Source organism: Miscanthus floridulus, chromosome 1, assembly GCF_019320115.1.
Source record: "Miscanthus floridulus cultivar M001 chromosome 1, ASM1932011v1, whole genome shotgun sequence".
NCBI classification, from domain to species: Eukaryota; Viridiplantae; Streptophyta; class Magnoliopsida; order Poales; family Poaceae; genus Miscanthus; species Miscanthus floridulus.
In genome coordinates, this window is record NC_089580.1 from 199,801,600 (window position 1) to 199,823,493 (window position 21,894).

Sequence of the window (21,894 nt, forward strand, 5' to 3'; positions counted from 1 at the left end):
CCCGGCTGAGTTTTATTGAGATGGCTGATTTCACAAATGCAAATCGAGGATGATTTAGTCTTGAAACCACGTGAACCCCATCTCAAAGATATAATAATAGTAACCCACGTGAGACGTGACGATGATCAACAGCCGATTCGGCAGGCCGTAAACGATCGTAAATTATTTACCGCCGATTGATTTAGTGTGAAAAAAAATAATATTTTAACTTATAATCCACGATCATATACCATCCAAGCGAACATGACGAAGATCTCGTTTCTTCTCAATCGTCATCGCCGCCGAACGAGATGAGCAAGTTGTTGCTGGTACGTCCAGTCAAATAGGCAAGTTGTTGCTGGTACGTCGAGTCAAATAGGCGTACAGTCGTACAGAAACAAAAACGTTTAGAGCCCGTATAATTGGAACAGGACACATTTCAAGAAAGAAAAAGGAACAGGACGACACAAAAGAAAATCGATATTATGCTCGGTTAGTTAAGTCAGTTAGGTTTGAGACTCCGACTTAGGTTTGTGTTTGTATGCATGGGACTAATTGTAGTCCTAAATCCTAATCTATCTAAATAGGGGCTAATAAGTTAGGTTTGAGACAATTTTTTTACTAAGCCAACACTAACTATTCTAGGTTAATTTTTAGTCCATCTATCTAATAACTAGCCCTAACTGAACAAACATATCCTTAAAACAGATTGTTTACATTTATAACCACTGTTTTTTTGAATCACAGTACAAACATTCATATGTGCATGTATATTTACCTTTATATGAATGTACACATACACATTACTCTATGAACACATCTGACCGACAAATCTCGAGGTCGATAAAGTCACGATAAAAAGCAAACTTTACAAATCTCAAGACATATCATCTTGATATCTTGGAGATAATCATAGGATAATACTTCCTCCCCAGATAAATTAACTTTTAGAATTATCTTAAGTCAAAATATTTTACGTTTAATCGATTTATAAAAAATGTCAACATTTAAATACCAAATAAGCGCACAATAAAAATATATCTCAGGGTGCATCTAATGATATTGATTTAATGTCATAGATCTTGATGCTCTTTTTTACAATTCTAATCAAATTTAAAAAGTTTGACTCGCAATAACTTTAAAAGTTAATATATAAGTCGATTTTTTTGGGATGTGGGATTACATTGTGTTTAAAAAATGGATTACGGTACAGATGAAAAGTTCATATGCCTGCTGCAGCTGGAAAGACAAACACTGTTTACCAGCGGCACGGTCGCACGGGGGCAGTAGGTGGTTTGGTGGAGACCAAATCAAATTCGCCATCAGCCGCCGTGTCATCTACTGACCAAAATTAGGGCCTCTTTAGTTCCCCTCTAAAACACCAAATTTTTCAAGATTTTTTTGTCACATCGAATCTTTAAACACATGCATAAAGTATTAAATATAAATAAAAAATAAAATTAATTACACAATTTAGACGAAATCCACGAGACGAATCTTTTAAGCCTAATTAAATTATGATGGGATACTAATTACTAAATAACAACGATTTTGCCAAAATTTTCGACAACGCCTTACTAGCAAGTCCAAGTGTGCTCCGTTTCTGTGCATAAAGCTGCTCGCGTGGACGGCCCTCTCGTGCGGTGCCTCCTCCTGCCCCGTCTCATCCCACGCCAGAATCCGGAAGGAATCCCCCACTGCGCGCACGGACGCGCGCGCGGGCACCAATGGCGGCCGCGTCGCTCAAGCTCGCCTCCCCCAAACCTCTCGCCTCCGCGCCGTCCGCGCTCCTCGGCGGGCGCCGCGCCCAGGCGCGGCCCCTCCCTCCGCCCGCCCGCGTCGCCGTGCAGCCCACCGCCGCGCCGGCCGCGCCGCGCATCGGCTCCTTCGACAAGGTGCCCTCCCGTCCCCGTTGAGCGGATGTACTTCTGCCTTGGGTGTTGTGGTGGTGGTCGCTTCATTTCGTTTGTTGCTGTCGTGGTGGTGGCGCCAGGTGCTGGAGGCGCTGATCGGCGGGACCGACTTCTCGGAGGAGGACGCGGAGACGACGCTGCGGCTGCTGCTGGACGAGAAAGACGAGGCGCGCATCTCCGCCTTCCTCGTCCTCCTCAGGGCCAAGGGCGAGACCTACGAAGAGGTGTGGTTTGTGTTCGGGAGGACGCGGCTGATTTCGTTACCGGCAGCCCGGGACGGCTTGGATTATTTCTGCGGATCCCTGATTGGGTTTTTGTCGCCGACTTGTTTCAGATCGTGGGGCTAGCGAAGGCGATGCTGAGCTGCTGCGTCCGGGTCGACGGGCTGGACAACGCCGTCGACATTGTCGGGACCGGCGGCGACGGCGCAGACACCGTCAACATCTCCACCGGGTCCACCATCCTCGCCGCCGCGGCCGGCGCCAAGGTCGCTAAGGTATCGTGTTTTTGCGCTTTTGGGATTATAGACCTTGGGTTTGGACGCTGGCGGTCCTGCTGATGCGTTGATTGCGTTGAGCAGCAAGGAAGCAGGGCCAGCTCGTCGGCGTGCGGCAGCGCCGATGTGCTGGAGGCGCTTGGGGTCAACATCGAGCTTGGACCTGAGGTACCGACACATATTTCTTAATCAATCATCAGATCCTGCCTACAGCATCCTAAGTACCACGATGGCAGCTCCGCTAGTGCACTGTTTTCTAGTGTCCCTTGACTTTTCCATTTGTTAGCGTCCTAGTACCAGGTCATAGGGTACCACTGACGGGCCTCTTACCATCCACAGAAGTGGTATGGACTTCAGATCTGACTATCCTAGTGAAACATGCTTATTAGTACAACAGGAGCTGCCCCTTTCTCTAAAGAAATATGCTGTGTGATGGCTATAGGATGATTGATATGAAGATTGGGATCTCTCAATTTCATTTTATTTCGACAACATGCTTATTAGTACAAAAGGAGACACACGTGAAGTGTTAGTATCCAATTATTCGGCCTGTTCGTTGGTTGGTTTCTGGGCTGGTTTGGGCTGGCTGGTGCTGGTTTATTGTGAGAGAAAAACACTGTTTGCTGGCTGGTTTGGGCTGGCTGAAACCAACAAGCGAATAGGCTATTGTGTGTGGATTACAATGCAAGACTAGTCACATCCTGAGGCTGAAAGGTGCTTCATACTTATGAATTTATTTCCACATAACTCAACATTTACGGACTGAGTTTCACCCATTAGTTCAAATGCAATTCGTAGATTAGGAGAATATTTATCCAGAGATGCTTCTGCTCCTGCTTGGCTGATAAGCCATGGCTGAAAGTACTGTTGGCTGATTTGTTGTGAGAGAAAAATACTGTTCGTTGGCTGAAAAAGTACGGCTTATAAGCCAAGCGAACAGGGCGCTACGCTCATTGGATTACTTTTCTCCAGAGATGTCTGTATGTTCAATTGTCAGGAGAGCTTTCTTGATGTTTCAGTTTTTCAAACTGGCTGCTCATTGGATTACTTTTCTCCGTGAGTTTGACAATATGCTTAACACGTATAGGCTCATGTCTAGTTCATGCTCCTCACTTATGAGTTTATCTATTATATGATCTATTTCCAGAATGTACTGTTAAGTGAAAATAAGGTTGTCTGCCTCTAATAACATTTCTGTTTGTCAAACTTTTGAACTATACTCTTGAGTGGTTAACTACAACATACAGGAATCAACTATACCTACCATTGATTCTATAATCGAGAGATATTTTAAATTGCTCACGCTCAGTTGGTTTAAATAGGTTATGTTCAGATTCTGTAATTTGTGCACTATATGGTCTGATCGCATAGGCAACCCCTCCAACCTTGTTGTGCTCTGAGTGCATGAATCTACTATTGTTATATGATACTATGTGTCGGTGTTTTGGAACCGGGCGTCCCTCAACCAACGAGTGAATTTGTGCTGCGTGCCCCTAATCCCGGATGGTGATGCAAAGAGACACAAGGTTTATACTGGTTCAGGCAATCGAGGCCCTACGTCCAGTCTGAGAGATCGATCTTATGTTCCTTACACCGGAGTGCTCGTAGTAGGCGATTACAAGCTAGGTGAGAGAGGGAGCTAGCCCCAGGTCTCGGCGAGGGTGGTGCGGGCTGCTTGAGGCGTTGTTCTCAAGCAGCGTAGAAGTGTGTCGTTCTATCGGTGTGTTCGTCTCCCTTTTTCCTCCTCCCCTACGAGGCCCAAGTCCTCTCCTTTTATAGTTGAAGGGAGGACGAAGGTAGTACATGTATCACTACGCGACGTCGTGCCAATAGAAGTGGCACGTCCGAACCCTGTGGCCCGTTCCGGTGGCGGCGTGGCCGTAGGAGCGATCCGTCCTTGGAATACTGGAGCGACGTGGTTGTCCCATCAGGTCCTGTGCGTCGTGGGAGCCCCGGGAATGTCTCGGAGCGGACGTGACGGCGAACGTGCAAGCCCTGGTGGACAGATTGTGCGCGAGGCCGAGGCCTGGTTGGTGCCGAGGCTTGTACTGCGGTGGGGGGTCTCGGCAGGCACGAACCCCGAGATTGCCGAGGGCCCGGTGTGCAGTGCCGAGGCCTCGAGCGGGCGGCGGGTCGCGGGTGCAGCGTTAGGACACAGTGGCTGGTAACCCCCGTCATACCCTGTCCCAGGCACTGATCGTGGACACAATGCTGGGACACAGATACCAGTAACCCTCGTCATACTCTGTCCCAGGCGCTGATCGTGGACACAGTGCTGGGTCACAGTTGCCGGTAACCCCCGCCGTGCCCTGTCCCAGCCGGTACGGCGCTGATGCGACTTCGGGTCGCATCGGCCGTTCTGTGACGTTGAGCCGCTGTCCGGCGGAGATTGCGGGAGTGGTTGAAAGTATTAATGAGACGTGACGCGTTGTCGGGAGGGTCGACCGAGGCGGGGGGCGACGGACCACGGACAAGCCGGCCCCGAGCGACACAGAGAATGAGGCCTCGCGCGAGACGGAGATCAGGCCCCTCGCCGAGGCCTCGCGCGAGAGGCCTCGCGTGATACGGAGAACGCGCTTCCTGCCGAGGCCTTACGTGGAGAGCCTCGGGCGGGGCGGAGACGGCGTTCCTTGCCGAGGCCTTCCCTGGGGAGCCTCGCGCGAAGCGGAGTTGGCGTCAGGATGCCGAGACCTCCTGCTCTATAAATGGGGGCGGCGTGTCCGAGCCCTGTAGCCGGCCACTGTTGTGGTATGGTCGATGGAGTGGCCTCGTCCTTGTCGTGCAGAGGTGACGCGCCGGTCATACTTGATCTTGTGCGTCGTGGGGCTCCAGTACAGCTTGATGCAGGATATGGCGGGTGACGTGCTGGTCATCGTGCGATGACGTCGTAGGGAGCTGTGGCTCTGCAGGTGGCGAGGCCGAGCCATCGTGGGGGGTTCGGCGGACATGGATCCTCAGGCAGCCGAGCCCCTGAAGCGTACTGCCGAGGCCTTGGGGGGAATTATTGATCCTGGGTGCTGATTCCGAGGCCACAGTATCTCAGGCGTGGCTCCCCACGCTGCGTTGTTCTCGGAGCAGGAGTTGGCAGCACAGTGAGGCATGGGCGTCAACCACGTGCTTAGTGGTTAGCACAGTGGCGGGTAACCTCTGCCCAGTCCTGCCTCCTGTCCCGTCGGCCATTCTGCTGTACTGTGCCGAGCATGCGGCCGATGTCAGGGGCAGCAGTTGGCTGAGTTAATGTGACACGACGTTTTGTCAGAGGGGCGGGTGAAGGAAGAGGCAGCGGAGTGCTGCCGAGCCCGCCTCGCGCGAGACGGAGAGTCGGCGGCTCGGCCGAGGCCCTTGGTGGGGGGTCGCTCGAGGCCAGCGGTGAGGGGGCCTCGGGCGAGTCGGAGAATCGGCCGAGGCCAGCGGTGTTTAGCTGATTTCGACTTTTACGAAGTCTAAGCAATCGTTTTTTGGTTCTTGCTTAGGGTACCCCTTCTTACTTTATCCGACAGTAGCCCCCGAGCCTTGGGGGGAGTGGAGGTACCCCCCCTGAGGTTCTGACGAGAATTGGCTCTTGATAGTTCCTGTTGGGATGGTGTTTTGTACTTGAGGTTTCGGTGGGTGCGCGCGAGCGCACCCGCCGGGTGTAGCCCCCGAGGCCCTGGAGGAGTGATTTCACTTCTTCAGGGGCTTTTTTCTCCCTCGAGCGAGGGGTTTTCATCGTGTTCGCCGGGCCCGTGGGTGCGAGTTCGGATCGCAGGGCCTCGACGATGCTGCGGAAAGAGCCCCTTAGCCTCCGCCCGGAGCGAGAGGGCCGTCAGGGGTTCCCCCGGCTTTTTGTACGACCCTCGTGCTTCCTTTTCGCTCGGAAGGAGGGGTGGAAGATGCCGTGCTACCCTCGGTGGGCGCGAGCGACGGCATTTCCGGTGAGCTGTTATCGGGTAAGTCCGAGTGGAGGCCCGTACCCCGTTCGCTGGGGGTCGGCTAGCGGTCCGGAGACGCGCTCCAAGAGTACCGGCGGGTTTCTCTAGTGGGTGCCGAGGCCGTTCGCTGGGCCTCGGTGGCTCGGTGCCTCCCTACGGTGGGATCCCATTCGGAGACCTCCCTGCCGGTCTCGGACACGACACAGGGCGCGCTCGTATAGGCTCGTCCGTAGCCGTCCCTGACTCTTTTGCCCTGGGGCAGCTGTCGAAACCCCTGGGGGCCCAGCCTTCGAACCCCTGGACCGTAACGGGCTCGGGTCGCTTGTCTTTATCTTGGGTGCAGGAAGAGCCCTCGAGCCTCCGCACGGAGCGAGAGGGTGGTCAGGGGCCCTCCCGACTTTTTTGTCCGTCCCCCGCACGTCCTTTTCGCTCGGACGGGGGGCTGTTTGCCGAGCCCACTCGCGTGCGAGCCTGAGCCGCTGGGTCTCGGCAAAGTTGCAGGAGGAGCCCCCGAGTCTCTCGCACGGAGCGAGAGAGCGGTCAGAGGTCCCCCTGGCTTTTGGTTCGCCCCTCGCGCGTGAGGGTCTGTCCGCCGAGCCCCCCTCGGGTGCGAGCCTAGGTCGCGGGGTCTCGGCGTCTTTCGCAGAAGAAGCTCCCTAGCCTCTGCACGGAGCAAGAGGGCCGTCGGGAGATCTTCTGGCTTTTTGAACGACCCTCGCGCTTCCTTTTCGCTCGGAAGGAGGGTTTGTTTTGCCGAGCCCCCTCGCGTGCGACCCTAAGTCGCTGGGCCTCGGCAATGGTTTGCAGGAAGAGTCCCTTAGCCTCTTCGTGGAGCAAGAGGGCCGTCGGGGATTCTCCTGACTTTTTATTCGACCCTCGCGCTTCCTTTTCGCTTGGAAGGAGGGGTGGAACATGCCGCGCTACCCTTGGTGGGCGCGAGCGATGGCATTTCCGGTGAGCTGTTATCGGGTAAGTCCGAGTGGAGGCCCGTACCCCGTTCGCTGGGGGTCGGCTAGCGGTCCGGAGACGCGCTCCAAGAGTACCGGAGGGTTTCTCAAGTGGGTGCCGAGGCCGTTCGCTGGGCCTCGGTGGCTCGGCGCCTCCCTACGGTGGGATCCCATTCGGAGACCTCCCTATCGGTCTCGGACGCGACACAGGGCGTCCCAAGCGTTTCTTTTGCTTGGGCCTCGGCCTCGTATAGGCTCGCCCGTAGTCGCCCCTGACTCTGTTGCCCTGGGGCGGCTGTCGAAACCCCTAAGGGCCCAGCCTTCGAACCCCTGGACCGTAGCGGGCTCGGTGCCCAGTTCCTTTGCCTGAAAGGAATCGGGGGGGTTATTTTTCTCCCTACGGCTGATAACGGCAGGCGCGTCTTTTGAGGCGGCTTTTCCGGGGAGGCGAAACGGCGCCTGCTGCTGCTGTGGTCGGACGCGACGTGGCGTCAGCCGACGGGACGTACCTGCACGCGCGATTAATGAGGAGGGAGTGGGCGCGTGGGCGATAAGACCGGATCTGGATAACCGCGCCAGATTTTTTGGGGAAACTTCCCCGATTTCGTCGCCCGGTGGTTTCGTCTCGTCCCTGCATAAATACGCAAAGAGCCTCGCCCTCCCCCTTCTTACCTTTTCCGCATTCGCTTTCGCTGCCCCTGTGCCGTTGCTGAGAGCATAGAGCGCCGGGGAGGAGAAGGGCGAGAGCGAGAGACTGAAAGAAAGAGAGAGAGATTACCGCCGTAGCAGCGACCTCCACCGCGCAATGGCTGGTGGTCCCGTCATCCTCCCGGCGGATCCCTGGGAGCGGTCTGACGTCACCGAGGAGAAACTGCAGTCGCTCGTGGAGGCCGGTCTTCTTCGCCCGATCACCGACCCTGACGAGCCGGAGTGGATTGCTCCGGGGGACGAGTCGGAGCCGAGGCCGCGCGACGGCTACGTGGTGAGCTTCGTCGTCTTCCACGAGCGAGGCCTCGGGTTGCCGGCGGATAAGTTCATGCGGGCGCTCCCACACTACTACGGCGTGGAGCTTCACAATTTCAGCCCCAACTCCATCGCGCAGGCGGCCATCTTCGTCGCCGTCTGTGAGGGGTACTTGGGGATCGCTCCCCACTGGGAGTTGTGGCTCCACTTGTTCCGAGCGACGTTCACCACCAAGCCGGGGGGAACGAGGGGGGCTCGGAAGGTGCAGAGGGCCGGCGGCTACACCCTTCACGTGCGCCAAGACCGGCAGTCCCTCTACATCCCGGCCCAGCTGTCATCGTCCAACCGTCGTTGGTACGACGGCTGGTTCTATCTCCGTAATGACGGCGGAGGACTTCCTCCTTATACCGGGCGGGTTGTAGAGAGTCAACCAGAGAAGTGGGGATACGGCGTCATCAAGGTTGATCAGCCTAGGCTGGAGCCGCTATTGCGGGCCTTGGGGAAGCTACGTGACCGCGGACTTTCGGCGGCCGTGGTCGTGGCGGCCTTTCACCGCCGGAGGGTGTTGCCGCTGATGGCCCGGCGGCGACGGCTGTTCGAGATGACCCCGAGCGACCCGATTGTCGGTATCAAGATGTCCGCCTTCGCCCTTACCGACGACGAGACCCTGCGTCGGGTGAGAGAGGCGGTAGACGGGAAGCCGAAGATCGACGATTTGATGCCGTTCCCGATGCGCCCGTCGCGGGGGTACATCTCGCTGGTGAGTTGATTGTTGCCGACGCTTTCGCGGCCTTCTTGTTTTCCGCCTTTTTTGTCTGTTGTCTTACTTCATCGTTCCCGTAGGGGATAAGGGACGTGCGAGGCTCCCCGCCGCCCGTTACCGAGGACGCCCGGCTGCGAGCCGTGAACAGGGCGCGCGCCGAGGAGAAGAAGAAGAAAGATGCCAAGGAGGCGAAGCGCACGAAGAAGCTCCTCGCGCGCGAAAAGCTGGACGCCCGTCGCCGGCGTCAGAAGCTCGATGGTCTCCCGTTGGAGCCGTCTCCCTCGTCGTCGGTGTCGGATTCTTCGGGCGACGGCGGCGGGCGCGAGGTGGGGACGGCCTGCTTGGAACACCTCCCCGACATTAAGGAGATGGTGCCCGGGGCGCCGGCAAGGAGCCTGACGCCCCTAGGAGGAGGAGGTGTCCCGGGGCCGGTGGCGGCCCGTCTCGGGGCCGAGGCCGACACGCCCGAGGCGCGGGTGTCGGAGGAGCGTGCCGTCAGCCCGATGGGTTCGACGGTGGAGGTGGAGCGAGCGACGGTGGGGCCGACCCCATCGTCTCCGCGAAGGTTCGAGGAGGTGCCGGGGTCCGGCGGAGGCCAGCTGGCACCGGTGGATACCGAGGCCGCGCTGCTGCCACCACCGGCGCCGTTGCAGAGGAGGCTGGCGGTGTCGAAGCGGCTGCATCCCCGTTCGCGGTAAGCGTCTTTTCTGGTGGAGTCCGTAGTACTTCTTGTTTGTCCCTTGGTCGCATGCTGACCTTGGGAGTGTCTTTGCTTTCAGCCAGAAGCATCTGGTGGAAGATCCTGCCTTGGCGCCCCGTAAGGCGCTCAAGGTGAACGTTAGCTCCTCCGCCCATCAGGCAGCGGAGGCGCAGGCTGGCGTGCAGCGTGGCGCGGCGTCGGGCGGGGCCGTTTCGGAGGAGGCGGCTGCCCAGGAAAAGGGTGCCGAGGCGGCCGCGGAGCGAGTGGAGGAGGAGGAGCCCACGCCTCGCGATGTCGTGAGTCTTGGGGCGAAGGAGGTTGGGGCGTCCACCATTGCCGAGGCCATTGAGGGTGAGGCCGGAGCCCCCGAGGCTTCCGAAGTCAGGGCGGTGGACGCCGGGGCCACCGAGGTAGAGATGGCGGAGGCCGGAGCCCCTAGATCCATCGAGGCCGAGGCGATGGAGGTGGAGACGGAGCAAGTTTTGGCGCCGCCCCTGGTTCAGACAATCTCGTCTGATGATTCCTCCCCAGGGAGGGAGGCGGCGGACGTCGAGGCGGCCAGTACCGCGGAGCAGCCAGTCCCAGATCCTGCCGAGGGGAGTTCGGCCCTTGCCCGGCTACGGCCCGAGCCCCGTGGGTGGAACTTCCCGCGTGTTTTCTGGCGGGACCGGGCTGATCCCGAGGGGGAGCCTGTGTTCGCCCTTGAAGATATCGCAGAGGGGGGGCGGTGGGATACCCTCGAGCAGTACCGCCAACTGGCAGTGCGGTCGCTGCAGACAGCGATGACTATTATGGGACGGGACTTGCCTGGTGTCACCCAGGTAAGTACTTTCCTCTCCCGTGCCGCGTTGTTTTCTCTCCGAGCCCCCTCGCAATGTTTGACGCGCGCTCTTTGTTTTGCCTCTTTAGGAGCTCGAGACCCGATCCCTTGGGAAATCGGTATTCCTACGAAGGGAGGTTGGTGAGCAGTGCTTTGAGCCTGGCGAGGGCTTCCTCGGCCTCGGTGGTCCAAGAAAAGCGCTCGGACTTTCTCAAGAGGCGGTACAGGGGCAGGCCTCTTTCGCCGAGGCGCGAGATGAAGCGGCTTAGGGCCGCAAGGCATCCCATGACCCTCTGCACCCCTTTGAGGTCTCGGATCGGGCCCATGTTGGTCACGGCCGAGACCTTCTCCGGGTTGGCCTCGATTCCACGTTCCGAGACTATGAACCCCAAGAGCATGCCTCGGGGAACCCCGAAGACACACTTCTCGGGGTTGAGCTTGATGCCCCTCTCTCTGAGACATGTGAAGGCAACCTCCAAGTCGCCGACGAGATCGCCGGCCTTCCTGGACTTGACTACAATGTCATCCACGTAGGCCTCGATGGTTCGCCCGATGTGTTCGCCAAAGACTTGGATCATGCACCGTTGGTAAGTAGCCCCTGCGTTTCTGAGGCCGAATGGCATGGTTACGTAGCAGTACATGCCGAATGGAGTGATGAAAGAAGTCGCGAGCTGGTCGGACTCTTTCATCTTGATTTGGTGGTAACCGGAATATGCATCAAGGAAGGAGAGGGTTTCGCATCCCGCAGTGGAGTCGACGATTTGGTCAATTCGTGGTAGTGGGAATGGGACTTTCGGGCACGCTTTATTTAGACCGGTGTAGTCCACGCACATCCTCCACTTGTCACTTTTCTTTCTGACTAATACAGGGTTAGCCAACCACTCTGGATGGAATACTTCCTTGATGAACCCGGCTGCCATGAGATTCTGCACTTCTTCGCCGATGGCCCTGCGCTTCTCCTCGTCAAATCGGCGCAGGCGCTGCTTTACCGGCCTGGAGCCTGCCCAGATATCTAAGGCGTGCTCGGCGACCTCCCTTGGTATGCCCGGCATATCCGAGGGACTCCACGCGAACATATCGACGTTCGCACGGAGAAAGTCGACGAGCACGGCCTCCTATTTGCTGTCGAGGGTGGCGTTGATCTTCAGTCCTCGGCCGTCGGGGACGGCGGGATCGACGGGGACGAGCTTGACGGCCTCCGCGGGCTCGAAGGTCCCGGCGCGCCGCTTGGCGTCGGGAACCTCGCTACCAAGCTGGTCGAGATCGGCGATGAGGGTCTCGGCCTCCACGATGGCCTCGGCGTACTCGATGCACTCGACGTCGCAGTCGTATGCATGTTCGTACGTGGACTCGACGGTGATGATGCCGTTGGGGCCTGGCATCTTGAGCTTGAGGTAGGTGTAGTTGGGGACCGCCATGAACTTGGCGTAGCACGGGCGCCCCAAGATGGCGTGGTAAGCCCCCTTGAATCCAACCACCTCGAAGGTGAGGACCTCCTTGCGGTAGTTGGAGGGAGTGCCAAAGCAGACGGGTAAGTCGATGCGCCCGAGGGGTCGTGTGCGCTTTCCTGGCACGACGCCGTGGAAGGGTGCGGAACCGCCTCGGAGCCGTGAATGGTCGAGCTCCAGGAGCTCCAGAGTGTTGACGTAGAGGATGTTGAGGCCGCTGCCTCCGTCCATGAGCACTTTGGTGAGCCGGGTGTTGCCGACGATCGGGTCGACGACAAGCGGGTACTGCCCGGGGTTTGGAACATAATCGGGGTGGTCATCCCGATCAAAGGTGATTGCCTCCCGAGACCAATCGAGGTACCGGGGGGTGGCCACCTTGACCGAGAAGACCTCCCGGCGTTCCCTCTTTCGCTGGCGCGCCGTGAGGCATACCGAGGGTCCGCCAAAGATCATGAAGGCGTTGTGTACCTCGGGGAACCCATCATCTTTATCGCCGTCCCTTTCGCCGGCGCCCCTTTTCCTGGCCTCGTCGTCGTCGGGGAGCCCAAGCCTGGCGTAGTAACGCCGGAGCATGGTGCACTCCTCGAGGGCATGCTTCACCGGACCTTGATGGTAAGGACAGGGCTTCTTCAGCATGTCGTCAAATAGCCCGGGGCCCCGGGGGCCTCGGGGATTCCTGCGATCTGTCGCGGCGACATGGACGGCCTCGAGGACCTCCTGCTTCCCTGGGCGACCCTTCTTCTTTTTCTTGGGGACGCGGGCGGGCGAGGCCTCGGGGGCCTCGTCCTTCTGCTTCCCCTTGGCGTCGTTGTTGGGGAAGATGGCCCCAACCGCCTCTTCGCCCGAGGCGAAGTTGGTGGCGATGTCGAGGAGTGCGACCGCTGTGGTTGGTACGTTCCGGCCCAATTCTCGGACCAGGTCCCGGCAGGAGGTGCCAGAGAGGAATGCTTGGACGATTTCCGAGTCACCGACGCGGGGCAACTCGGTGCATTTCTTGGAGAAGCGTCGGATGAAATCTCGAAGAGATTCGTCCGGCTTCTGGCGGCAACCTTTGAGGTCCCAGGAGTTCCCGGGGCGCACATAGGTGCCCTGGAAATTCCCGACGAAGACCCTCACCAAGTCGCGCCATTCGTGGATCTGTGCGGGAGGAAGGTGCTCGAGCCAGGCTCGCGCTGAGTCTGATAAGAACAAAGGGAGGTTGCGGATGATGAGCAGGTCATCTTCCGCACCGCCTAGCTGACAAGCCAGGCGATAATCGGCCAGCCATAGCTCGGGGTTCGTCTCGCCGCTATACTTTGTAAGGTTGGCAGGTTGCCGGAACCGGGCTGGGAAGTGAGCGTTGCGAATGGCTCTACTAAAGACCCGAGGGCCCGGTGGCTCGGGAGAAGGACTGCGGTCCTCTTCACTGTCGTAGCGACCGCCTCGGTGTGGGTGGTAGCCCCGGGCGGCTCCGTCGCCGCGGCGTCGTCGCCTGCCAACTACTTCGTGGTCGCCTTGTGCCTCGTGCTGGTCTCCAGGTCGATCGCGCACCGAGGGGGCCCCGTTGGCCGCCGGCGCGCGAGCGGGCTCGGGACGGACCGAGGCATCCTGGCCCCGGCGAGGTCGCGCCGTGGGTTGCTCCGAAGTGCCTCCGCGCCGGCGGGAGGCGGAACTTTCGGCCTGCTGTACCGCAGCGGTCTCGAGGAGGTCGCGGAGCTCTTCGCGGACCCGTCGCCCCTCGGTGGTGGAGGGCTCGGGCATTGCTCGGACCAGCATCGCAGCCGCTGCGACATTCTGGCTAGCCCGATTAAAGATTGGGGGTGGCTCTCCCCCCTCGTTGTCGTTGATGCGGTGATGGACGTCGCGGGCCCTCCCTCGGGCTCCTCCGCCCTCACCGCGCCCTTGCTGCTCCTGCTCGAGAGTGTCCCGAAGCTGTTGCAGAAGGAGTCGGTCTTGTTCGACCTTGGCTTGAAGCTCGTGGAGCTGCTCCAGGTCTGGGCGTCGATGCCCCCCGCGGACGGGGTTCTCGTTTCGCGCCGCCGAGGCTACGAGACGCGGAGGCGTGGCATCGCCCGCCCTTGCCTGGGGCGGGGGATGGTTGCCTGTCCTTTCGTCTTCTTCGCCCGCCCTTGGCATCCCGAGCCCGACGTGGAAGCACTCGCGAGATGGATCGTAAGTCCCTTCGTCGTCGGAGTCGGAATAGCCGAGGCAGTAGTCGCTTGCGGCCAAGAATTGGCGCAAAGCCCCGAGGTTGTGGAGTTCGGAGAAATTCACCCCGGGCCATGCCTCGTCCTCGTCCGAGGAGTCGAAGTGGGTGCTCAGGTCGAGAGCGAAGCGCTGGCGGCGTTCCGAGGGGTGCTCGTGAGCGGCAGTGTAGGCGTAGGCATAAGAGGCGGCGGCATCCCGCAACCCAAAGGGGCATGGGGACGGTGCCGTCTCCATATTCTGCCCCGCCGGGGTCGGCTCTTCAGGGAGTGGTGGAGTGGAACTAGACGACTGGGCGTCGCCGCGAGCCACCGGCGATTTTCCTTTGTCCAGGCTCAGGCCAGACAGGTCCCCAGCCAGGGACCCCGTACCAACAGCTGGTCGTAGGATGTCGGCGGGGAGTGGCGTGCCGCCCCGGGTTCGCGTAGCGTCGGGGTGGCATTCCTCGCGTCGTGCCTGGCGAGCGCGGTGAGAGCGGCTACCCGGGCGCCGCCTGCACCTAGGCTGCCGAGGCGTGACTTCATCGTCGGACGGTGGGGCTCGAGGGGCGAGGAGCACCATGTCGTACTCATGCCCCAGAGACATGAACTCTAGGCTCCCGAACCAAACTATGGTGCCGAGACACAATGGTCGTATGGGGTCTGCCATCCGGGTCCTACTGGGACGATGAAGCTAACACGCAGCGTCCCCTACCTGGCGCGCCAACTGTCGGTGTTTTGGAACCGGGGGTCCCTCAACCAACGAGTGAATTTGTGCTGCGTGCCCCTAATCCCGGATGGTGATGCAAAGAGACACAAGGTTTATACTGGTTCAGGCAATCGAGGCCCTACGTCCAGTCTGAGAGATCGATCTTATGTTCCTTGCACCGGAGTGCTCGTAGTAGGGGATTACAAGCTAGGTGAGAGAGGGAGCTAGCCCCAGGTCTCGGCGAGGGTGGTGCGGGCTGCTTGAGGCGTTGTTCTCAAGCAGCGTAGAAGTGTGTCGTTCTATCGGTGTGTTCGTCTCCCTTTTTCCTCCTCCCCTACGAGGCCCAAGTCCTCTCCTTTTATAGTTGAAGGGAGGACGAAGGTAGTACATGTATCACTACGCGACGTCGTGCCAATAGAAGTGGCACGTCCGAACCCTGTGGCCCGTTCCGGTGGCGGCGTGGCCGTAGGAGCGATCCGTCCTTGGAATACTGGAGCGACGTGGTTGTCCCATCAGGTCCTGTGCGTCGTGGGAGCCCTGGGAATGTCTCGGAGCGGACGTGACGGCGAACGTGCAAGCCCTGGTGGACAGATTGTGCGCGAGGCCGAGGCCTGGTTGGTGCCGAGGCTTGTACTGCGGTGGGGGGTCTCGGCAGGCACGAACCCCGAGATTGCCGAGGGCCCGGTGTACAGTGCCGAGGCCTCGAGCGGGCGGCGGGTCGCGGGTGCAGCGTTAGGACACAGTGGCTGGTAACCCCCGTCATACCCTGTCCCAGGCACTGATCGTGGACACAATGCTGGGACACAGATACCAGTAACCCCCGTCATACTCTGTCCCAGGCGCTGATCGTGGACACAGTGCTGGGTCACAGTTGCCGGTAACCCCCGCCGTGCCCTGTCCCAGCCGGTACGGCGCTGATGCGACTTCGGGTCGCATCGGCCGTTCTGTGACGTTGAGCCGCTGTCCGGCGGAGATTGCGGGAGTGGTTGAAAGTATTAATGAGACGTGACGCGTTGTCGGGAGGGTCGACCGAGGCGGGGGGCGACGGACCACGGACAAGCCAGCCCCGAGCGACACAGAGAATGAGGCCTCGTGCGAGACGGAGATCAGGCCCCTCGCCGAGGCCTCGCGCGAGAGGCCTCGCGTGATACGGAGAACGCGCTTCCTGCCGAGGCCTTACGTGGAGAGCCTCGGGCGGGGCGGAGACGGCGTTCCTTGCCGAGGCCTTCCCTGGGGAGCCTCGCGCGAAGCGGAGTCGGCGTCAGGATGCCGAGACCTCCTGCTCTATAAATGGGGGCGGCGTGTCCGAGCCCTGTAGCCGGCCACTGTTGTGGTATGGTCGATGGAGTGGCCTCGTCCTTGTCGTGCAGAGGTGACGCGCCGGTCATACTTGATCTTGTGCGTCGTGGGGCTCCAGTACAGCTTGATGCAGGATATGGCGGGTGACGTGCTGGTCATCGTGCGATGACGTCGTAGGGAGCTGTGGCTCTGCAGGTGGCGAGGCCGAGCCATCGTGGGGGGTTCGGCGGACATGGATCCTCAGGCAGCCGAGCCCCTGAAGCGTACTGCCGAGGCCTTGGGGGGAATTATTGATCCTGGGTGCTGATTCCGAGGCCACAGTATCTCAGGCGTGGCTCCCCACGCTGCGTTGTTCTCGGAGCAGGAGTTGGCAGCACAGTGAGGCATGGGCGTCAACCACGTGCTTAGTGGTTAGCACAGTGGCGGGTAACCTCTGCCCAGTCCTGCCTCCTGTCCCGTCGGCCATTCTGCTGTACTGTGCCGAGCATGCGGCCGATGTCAGGGGCAGCAGTTGGCTGAGTTAATGTGACACGACGTTTTGTCAGAGGGGCGGGTGAAGGAAGAGGCAGCGGAGTGCTGCCGAGCCCGCCTCGCGCGAGACGGAGAGTCGGCGGCCCGGCCGAGGCCCTTGGTGGGGGGTCGCTCGAGGCCAGCGGTGAGGGGGCCTCGGGCGAGTCGGAGAATCGGCCGAGGCCAGCGGTGTTTAGCTGGTTTCGACTTTTACGAAGTCTAAGCGGTCGTTTTTTGGTTCTTGCTTAGGGTACCCCTTCTTACTGTATCCGACACTATGTTTATTTGTCCCCTACCAAAAAAAGGCTTTCTGTCCACTGTCCCTTGACTAACCTTGATGTACTGTATCTCAATCTTAGCATTAGCTGGCAAGTGGGATTAATAGCTTAACATTGCTAACCTTTCCTATTGCAAGGGTATTAAACGATGTGTCAATGAGGTGGGTGTTGGATTCATGATGTCTGCAAATTATCATCCTGCAATGAAAATTGTCAGACCTGTGAGGAAGAAGCTTAAGATAAAGACAGTTTTCAATATCATTGGTCCTCTATTGAATCCAGCAAGGGTGCCTCATGCTGTTATTGGTGTTTACCATGAAAATATAGTAAGTATACATTCATCTAGTCCTTTCTTGTAGTAGTATGATGCAACTATACAACAAGCATAGTATGTCCCATGATTATCATCATAAAATGGAGATCAGATAAAAGCAGCTAGAAGATTCAATCAATCCATTAAACAAAGTCTTTCAGATGAATGCTCTTTTTCAGTTTTTTTTTACTCTGTTGGAAAAAATATTATTGATAGTTTCTACAAATATAATAGCGATTTATTGAAAATAGAAATAATCTAACAAGCTCCATATGATTACTGTTGATCCAATGCAATACTCATTGACCCAAAGCGTTGCAATCTTTTGGCAATAGGTTACCAAGATGGCTAAGGCTGCTCAGAAATTTGGAATGAAGAGAGCATTGGTCGTCCATTCAAAGGGTTTGGATGAAATAAGCCCACTTGGTATGCACACTTTCAAATGGTTTCACTCTGTTAATGCCACTGTTTTGCTACAAATGGCTGTGCTTACACAAAAAGTTACCTCGTATCTTCTTGGTCAACTATGTTTGACAGAAGATTCTTTTTAATTGCTGCAGGTCCTGGATATATCCTTGATGTTACTCCAGGGAAGATTGAAAAAATGCTCTTCGATCCATGTAAGAGTATTTCTTACTTTTCTCTTGAAATCTGCAAAAGTAGACTGCAATGGGCATCCTTTTATGCGATATCATTTTATTTTGGTCCCATCAATTTGCACTTCCAACTCATATTGTCTGCTTTCTTTTCTATGTTATATATGTTTGGCTACTGCTGAAGTAGGAGTATATGATAACCAAATCAATGAACTAGTGGATGAAGGGAAACAATATAATTCTTTGATCTAACATCTTCTGTATGTATTGCAATCTAGTGGATTTTGGCATTCCTCGTTGCACATTGGAAGATCTGAAAGGAGGTGATCCAGCATTTAATGCAAAAGCTCTCCAGGATGTTCTTGCTGGTCAAAGGGGGTCCATTGCAGATGCCCTTGTAAGTTAGCCCTAGCTACCTCTTTCCAGTTTTTGTCCATTTTATACTTACTGAAGAAATGGCTGCATATATCTTAATGGATTCACAATGTTCTATACCCAAGATCTTTTTAAGCAGCTGGCTGACTAAAATTTGGTGTGTTGATTACCACTTTTTTTGTACAAATCCGTTTTCATGTAGTACCTGCTTAAAATAAAATGATTAAAAATTGTTGGACTGCACTTGTAATGATCAATTGGTGTCTATAAGCTTAGACTAATTCCTATTTTGCTACACAGGTTCTAAATGCCGCTGCATCCCTACTTGTCAGTGGTAAAGTGAAGAATTTACATGACGGTGTTGCACTAGCACAGGAGACGCAGCGGTCCGGGAAAGCCATTAATACACTTGAGTCTTGGATAAAGGTTTCAAATGTAAGCACATAATAGCTTCTAATGGGTCTTCTTCATTAGCTAAACATTGAACATGACACCTTTCCCATACCTTGTTATAGAGTTCCAGAGACTGAGTGACGTTGAGTAGCAATAGATGGATTTCTGCAATAAGACACGAGGAATGGTGGCAAATAAGGGCTCTGCTAAGTCCATCTGTAATCTGTCGATGATTGGGTTTTTCTTCTCGCGTTTTGTTGTGAACTTCTAGTCTGCTTTATGTATTAGCGGTGCTGTTGTGTAGAAAAATCTGTCAAGAAGAGATTCTAAGCTTTTTGGATAGAAAGGCGCGGCGCGTGCTTCATTCTGCTTGACACTGTAGATGAGCATAGGTTAGATGTTGTGAGCTTGTGGTGCTGCATTACGTTTGCAATGGATCGTACATTCTTCAATGGCATGGGAAGAAATACCCATTTGTAATGGAGAGAATAAGGACTTAAATGTTTTTGCAATGGCATGGGAAGAGTTATCCCCATTGGTAACGCATGTCCTGAAATTTGAAAGCACTGCAGTCAGTTCAAATTTTGCAACTGAAAGTTCATATCCCCATTGAATATATCAACCACACTGTTTTTGTCTGACCAGCTGTATTTTCCATTTCTTTTCAATGGAGTCAGCCCCGGGAAGGCCAAGCCTCTGTTGTACATAACAGTCCAATCCAAGTGAGAATATTACTAGTATACTAGAAACACTAGAGTGAGCAAGCTAAACAAAACTCATCAGTAAATTCAGTATATCACATCACACGCAGAGCATATATGTACAGACAGTCGTACAGCACAGAGCTGCAACTGGAAGCCAGCAACGCATCCGGCAGCAGACGAAAAGAAACGGCTCAGATTTTGGACGGCGGAGCGGAGTGCTTGGCCGCTTTGAGGATGGCGGCCGACGCGGTGCGGATGGCGGAATCGCTCTCGCTGGGCGGCGCGCCCGGGTCCCGCCGGCTGGACTTGCGCCACCGCCGATCCCACAGCAACGACCAGCACTTGACGGTCTCGGCGTCCGGGTCCCTCTCCCTGCACCACCACCAACCGCACGGCGCATCGATCGGTTATTATATCAGTCATCACAAACATCAAGATAATAATCGAACCAGGGCCATGCACGCACTTGAACTGTATGTGGTCACCAAATTAACAAACAAGAGTGCACGGCACTATGGACTGCTGCTTCACTTAACAGTACGTGGTTACCACGGCAGCTACGGGCTGATTGGTACGAAGACGTTTTCCAAGGTGTGGTTGTGTGGTAATCAACCTATCTATGCTTTAAAAGGAGTCGCTTTCACAGGACTTGGCTATCAGCCTTCAGTGCCTGCCAATTGATAGGTGCATGATGATGCATGATCATGCTGCTAAGTAGCCAGAACTAATACATTGTAAGATGATACGTGGACGGACAGGGATGGAATAAACCATCGGCAGTGGACACTTGACACTTAGACCAAGGAAGGAAGTGTCTACACATCTCAGCTTGACACAGCTTGGCCTTGGCGGCACCCAGCACCTCAGCTACGACCATTTGTATTCAGAAGACGACGACTAGGCGCGTTTCCCTTGGAAATGTCGTGCCGGCTTTGGATTACTTTGCTCGGATTTGTGCCAACTTTCAACGCATGGATTTGATTTGATGGGGCCCTATACTATACTATGATTACCATACCAAACCAAGTATATTCCTAATTCAACGAAATTAGAACTGGAACAATAATACTTGCACACTTGTGGGTCTGCCATTTTTTTATTTAAAAAAACAGACATATTTTTCGACCAATATAAAAAAACAAACATATGAATTCGCCATTCATATTATGCTACGTGTTTTGGGATCAAATTAAACTGATCGATCAAGTCATATGGCAAACGCCTACGCAGTGTTTGGAGATGATTGAATTTGTTTGTTTGTTTTTTTTTTTGGAGCTTGGAGATGATCAATTATATTTATTACCTCTTGTTGCAGTCGGATGCGACGCTGGGGCTCCGGCAGCCGGAGGCGGACGACGTCCGGGTGTGGCGCGGCGTGGTGAAGCTCCGGGTGAGCGACCGCGGCATGTAGAAGTTGAGCAGGACGCCGTCGCTGCTGCTGCGGAAGCTGCCCCCGCCGACGCTCCCGCTGTCCCGCCGCCGCGCCGACGCCCTCCGCTCGGGCTTCCCCGCTGCCGGCGGCGCCTGCTGCTGCCCGCCAGACGCCGACCGCGCGGCCGTGTCCTTCCCCTCTGTCTTCGCCGCTGGCGCGGGCGCGGGCGCAGCAGCAGCAGCAGCAGCGTCGGCTTCGCCGCCGTCGCCGTCGGCCCCGCCGCCGGCCTTCTCGACGAGGTCGGTGAGCGAGAGCTCGTACTCGGACTCGGGGAGGTCGTGCAGCATCCCCAGCATCTCCTCCCGCCGCCGCGCGATCTCCTGCGCCCTCGTCGACAACCCCGCGTCCATCGTCGGCCACGGGCTCATCCCGGGCACCCATAGCAGGCCCGCCGCGGCCGCCGGCCGCTCTGAGCTCGCCTGCAGCATGCCTACTCCGTCGCTCCCACAGCGCTACCACCTCGATCGACCGACCCGGTGCCCGTTCCGCGCGCGCGGTCGTCGTCCACCACTCCGCCGACGATGGAGCGAGCGAGCGGGAGCGGATGGTCGCAGGTAGCCGCGTGGAGCCGTGTGTTTGGGCGCTCGCTGTTCGTGGCCGCCAGCCCGCTACGATATAAAAGAAGGAAGCGGTGGTGGTGGTGATCGAGGGGTGCGAGCGCGACGACCCGGCGACTTGAACGGGGTGGTGGTGGCGCGGGACGCAACGCGCGGACGCACCGCGATACACGCCAGGCCCCCGTCCCGTCCGGAAAAAAATTCGGTGAAGTCCATCCCATCCAGAGGGGCGGCGGATCTTCTTCGGCTCACGAAACCGATGGGTGGGCTGTGGGGCAGGGGCACGCTGGAGTCTAAAAGCCAGGCACGAGCAGGCGAGCGTGCGGTGCGCGGTGCGCGCATCGCATTTGCCCGTGCCTTCGGTCGCAAGCATACAAGTCTAGAAGTCTAGAAGATGGGTGACTGGGTGAGTGACGGGCTGACAGGCCAGTTCAACGAACGCCGCCTTGTCCGGGTCCGGTCTCAGGCTCGGCAACGCGGATCCGCCGCAGTCGCAGTCGTCGTTCAGTGAGCTGCACTGCACTGCACCCGTTGAGTGGAAGACTTGGGAGAGGGCATGGCTGGCCGAGTGGCCGTTGGAGTACGGTAGTGGTCGTTACACTCTTTACCAGCGGCACTGTCTGTCC

The 21,894-nt window shown here is 56.8% G+C and overlaps 2 protein-coding genes across 2 annotated transcripts; one reads left to right on the forward strand and one right to left on the reverse strand.

Moving 5' to 3' along the window:
- The first annotated feature begins 1,563 nt into the window (after positions 1 to 1,563).
- LOC136450111 (anthranilate phosphoribosyltransferase, chloroplastic-like) lies at positions 1,564 to 18,946 on the forward strand. The gene is made up of 10 exons (XM_066450402.1): positions 1,564 to 1,874; positions 1,973 to 2,116; positions 2,227 to 2,388; positions 2,473 to 2,556; positions 17,036 to 17,224; positions 17,547 to 17,637; positions 17,772 to 17,831; positions 18,086 to 18,204; positions 18,483 to 18,617; positions 18,698 to 18,946. The coding sequence occupies exons 1-10, from the start codon at positions 1,707 to 1,709 to the stop codon at positions 18,710 to 18,712; spliced, it is 1,167 nt and encodes a 388-aa protein (XP_066306499.1). The 5' UTR covers positions 1,564 to 1,706; the 3' UTR covers positions 18,713 to 18,946.
- Positions 18,947 to 19,205: 259 nt separating this feature from the next.
- Positions 19,206 to 21,271, reverse strand: LOC136450117 (uncharacterized). Its single transcript, XM_066450415.1, has 2 exons — positions 20,583 to 21,271; positions 19,206 to 19,651 (listed from the first exon to the last, which is right to left on the reverse strand). The coding sequence occupies exons 1-2, from the start codon at positions 21,137 to 21,139 to the stop codon at positions 19,471 to 19,473; spliced, it is 738 nt and encodes a 245-aa protein (XP_066306512.1). The 5' UTR covers positions 21,140 to 21,271; the 3' UTR covers positions 19,206 to 19,470.
- Between the last annotated feature and the right edge of the window lie 623 nt (positions 21,272 to 21,894).

Bases quoted from the DNA above. Each gene is read 5' to 3' on its own strand.
- LOC136450111 (XM_066450402.1), top strand. From the start codon at position 1,707: ATGGCGGCCGCGTCGCTCAAGCTCGCCTCCCCCAAACCTCTCGCCTCC. The intron at 1,875-1,972 runs GTGCCCTCCCGT...TGGTGGCGCCAG, and splicing joins GCATCGGCTCCTTCGACAAG to GTGCTGGAGGCGCTGATCGG. The intron at 2,117-2,226 runs GTGTGGTTTGTG...GACTTGTTTCAG, and splicing joins AGGGCGAGACCTACGAAGAG to ATCGTGGGGCTAGCGAAGGC.
- LOC136450117 (XM_066450415.1), bottom strand. From the start codon at position 21,139: ATGCTGCAGGCGAGCTCAGAGCGGCCGGCGGCCGCGGCGGGCCTGCTA. The intron at 19,652-20,582 runs GTAATAAATATA...GTGGTGGTGCAG, and splicing joins GCATCCGACTGCAACAAGAG to GGAGAGGGACCCGGACGCCG.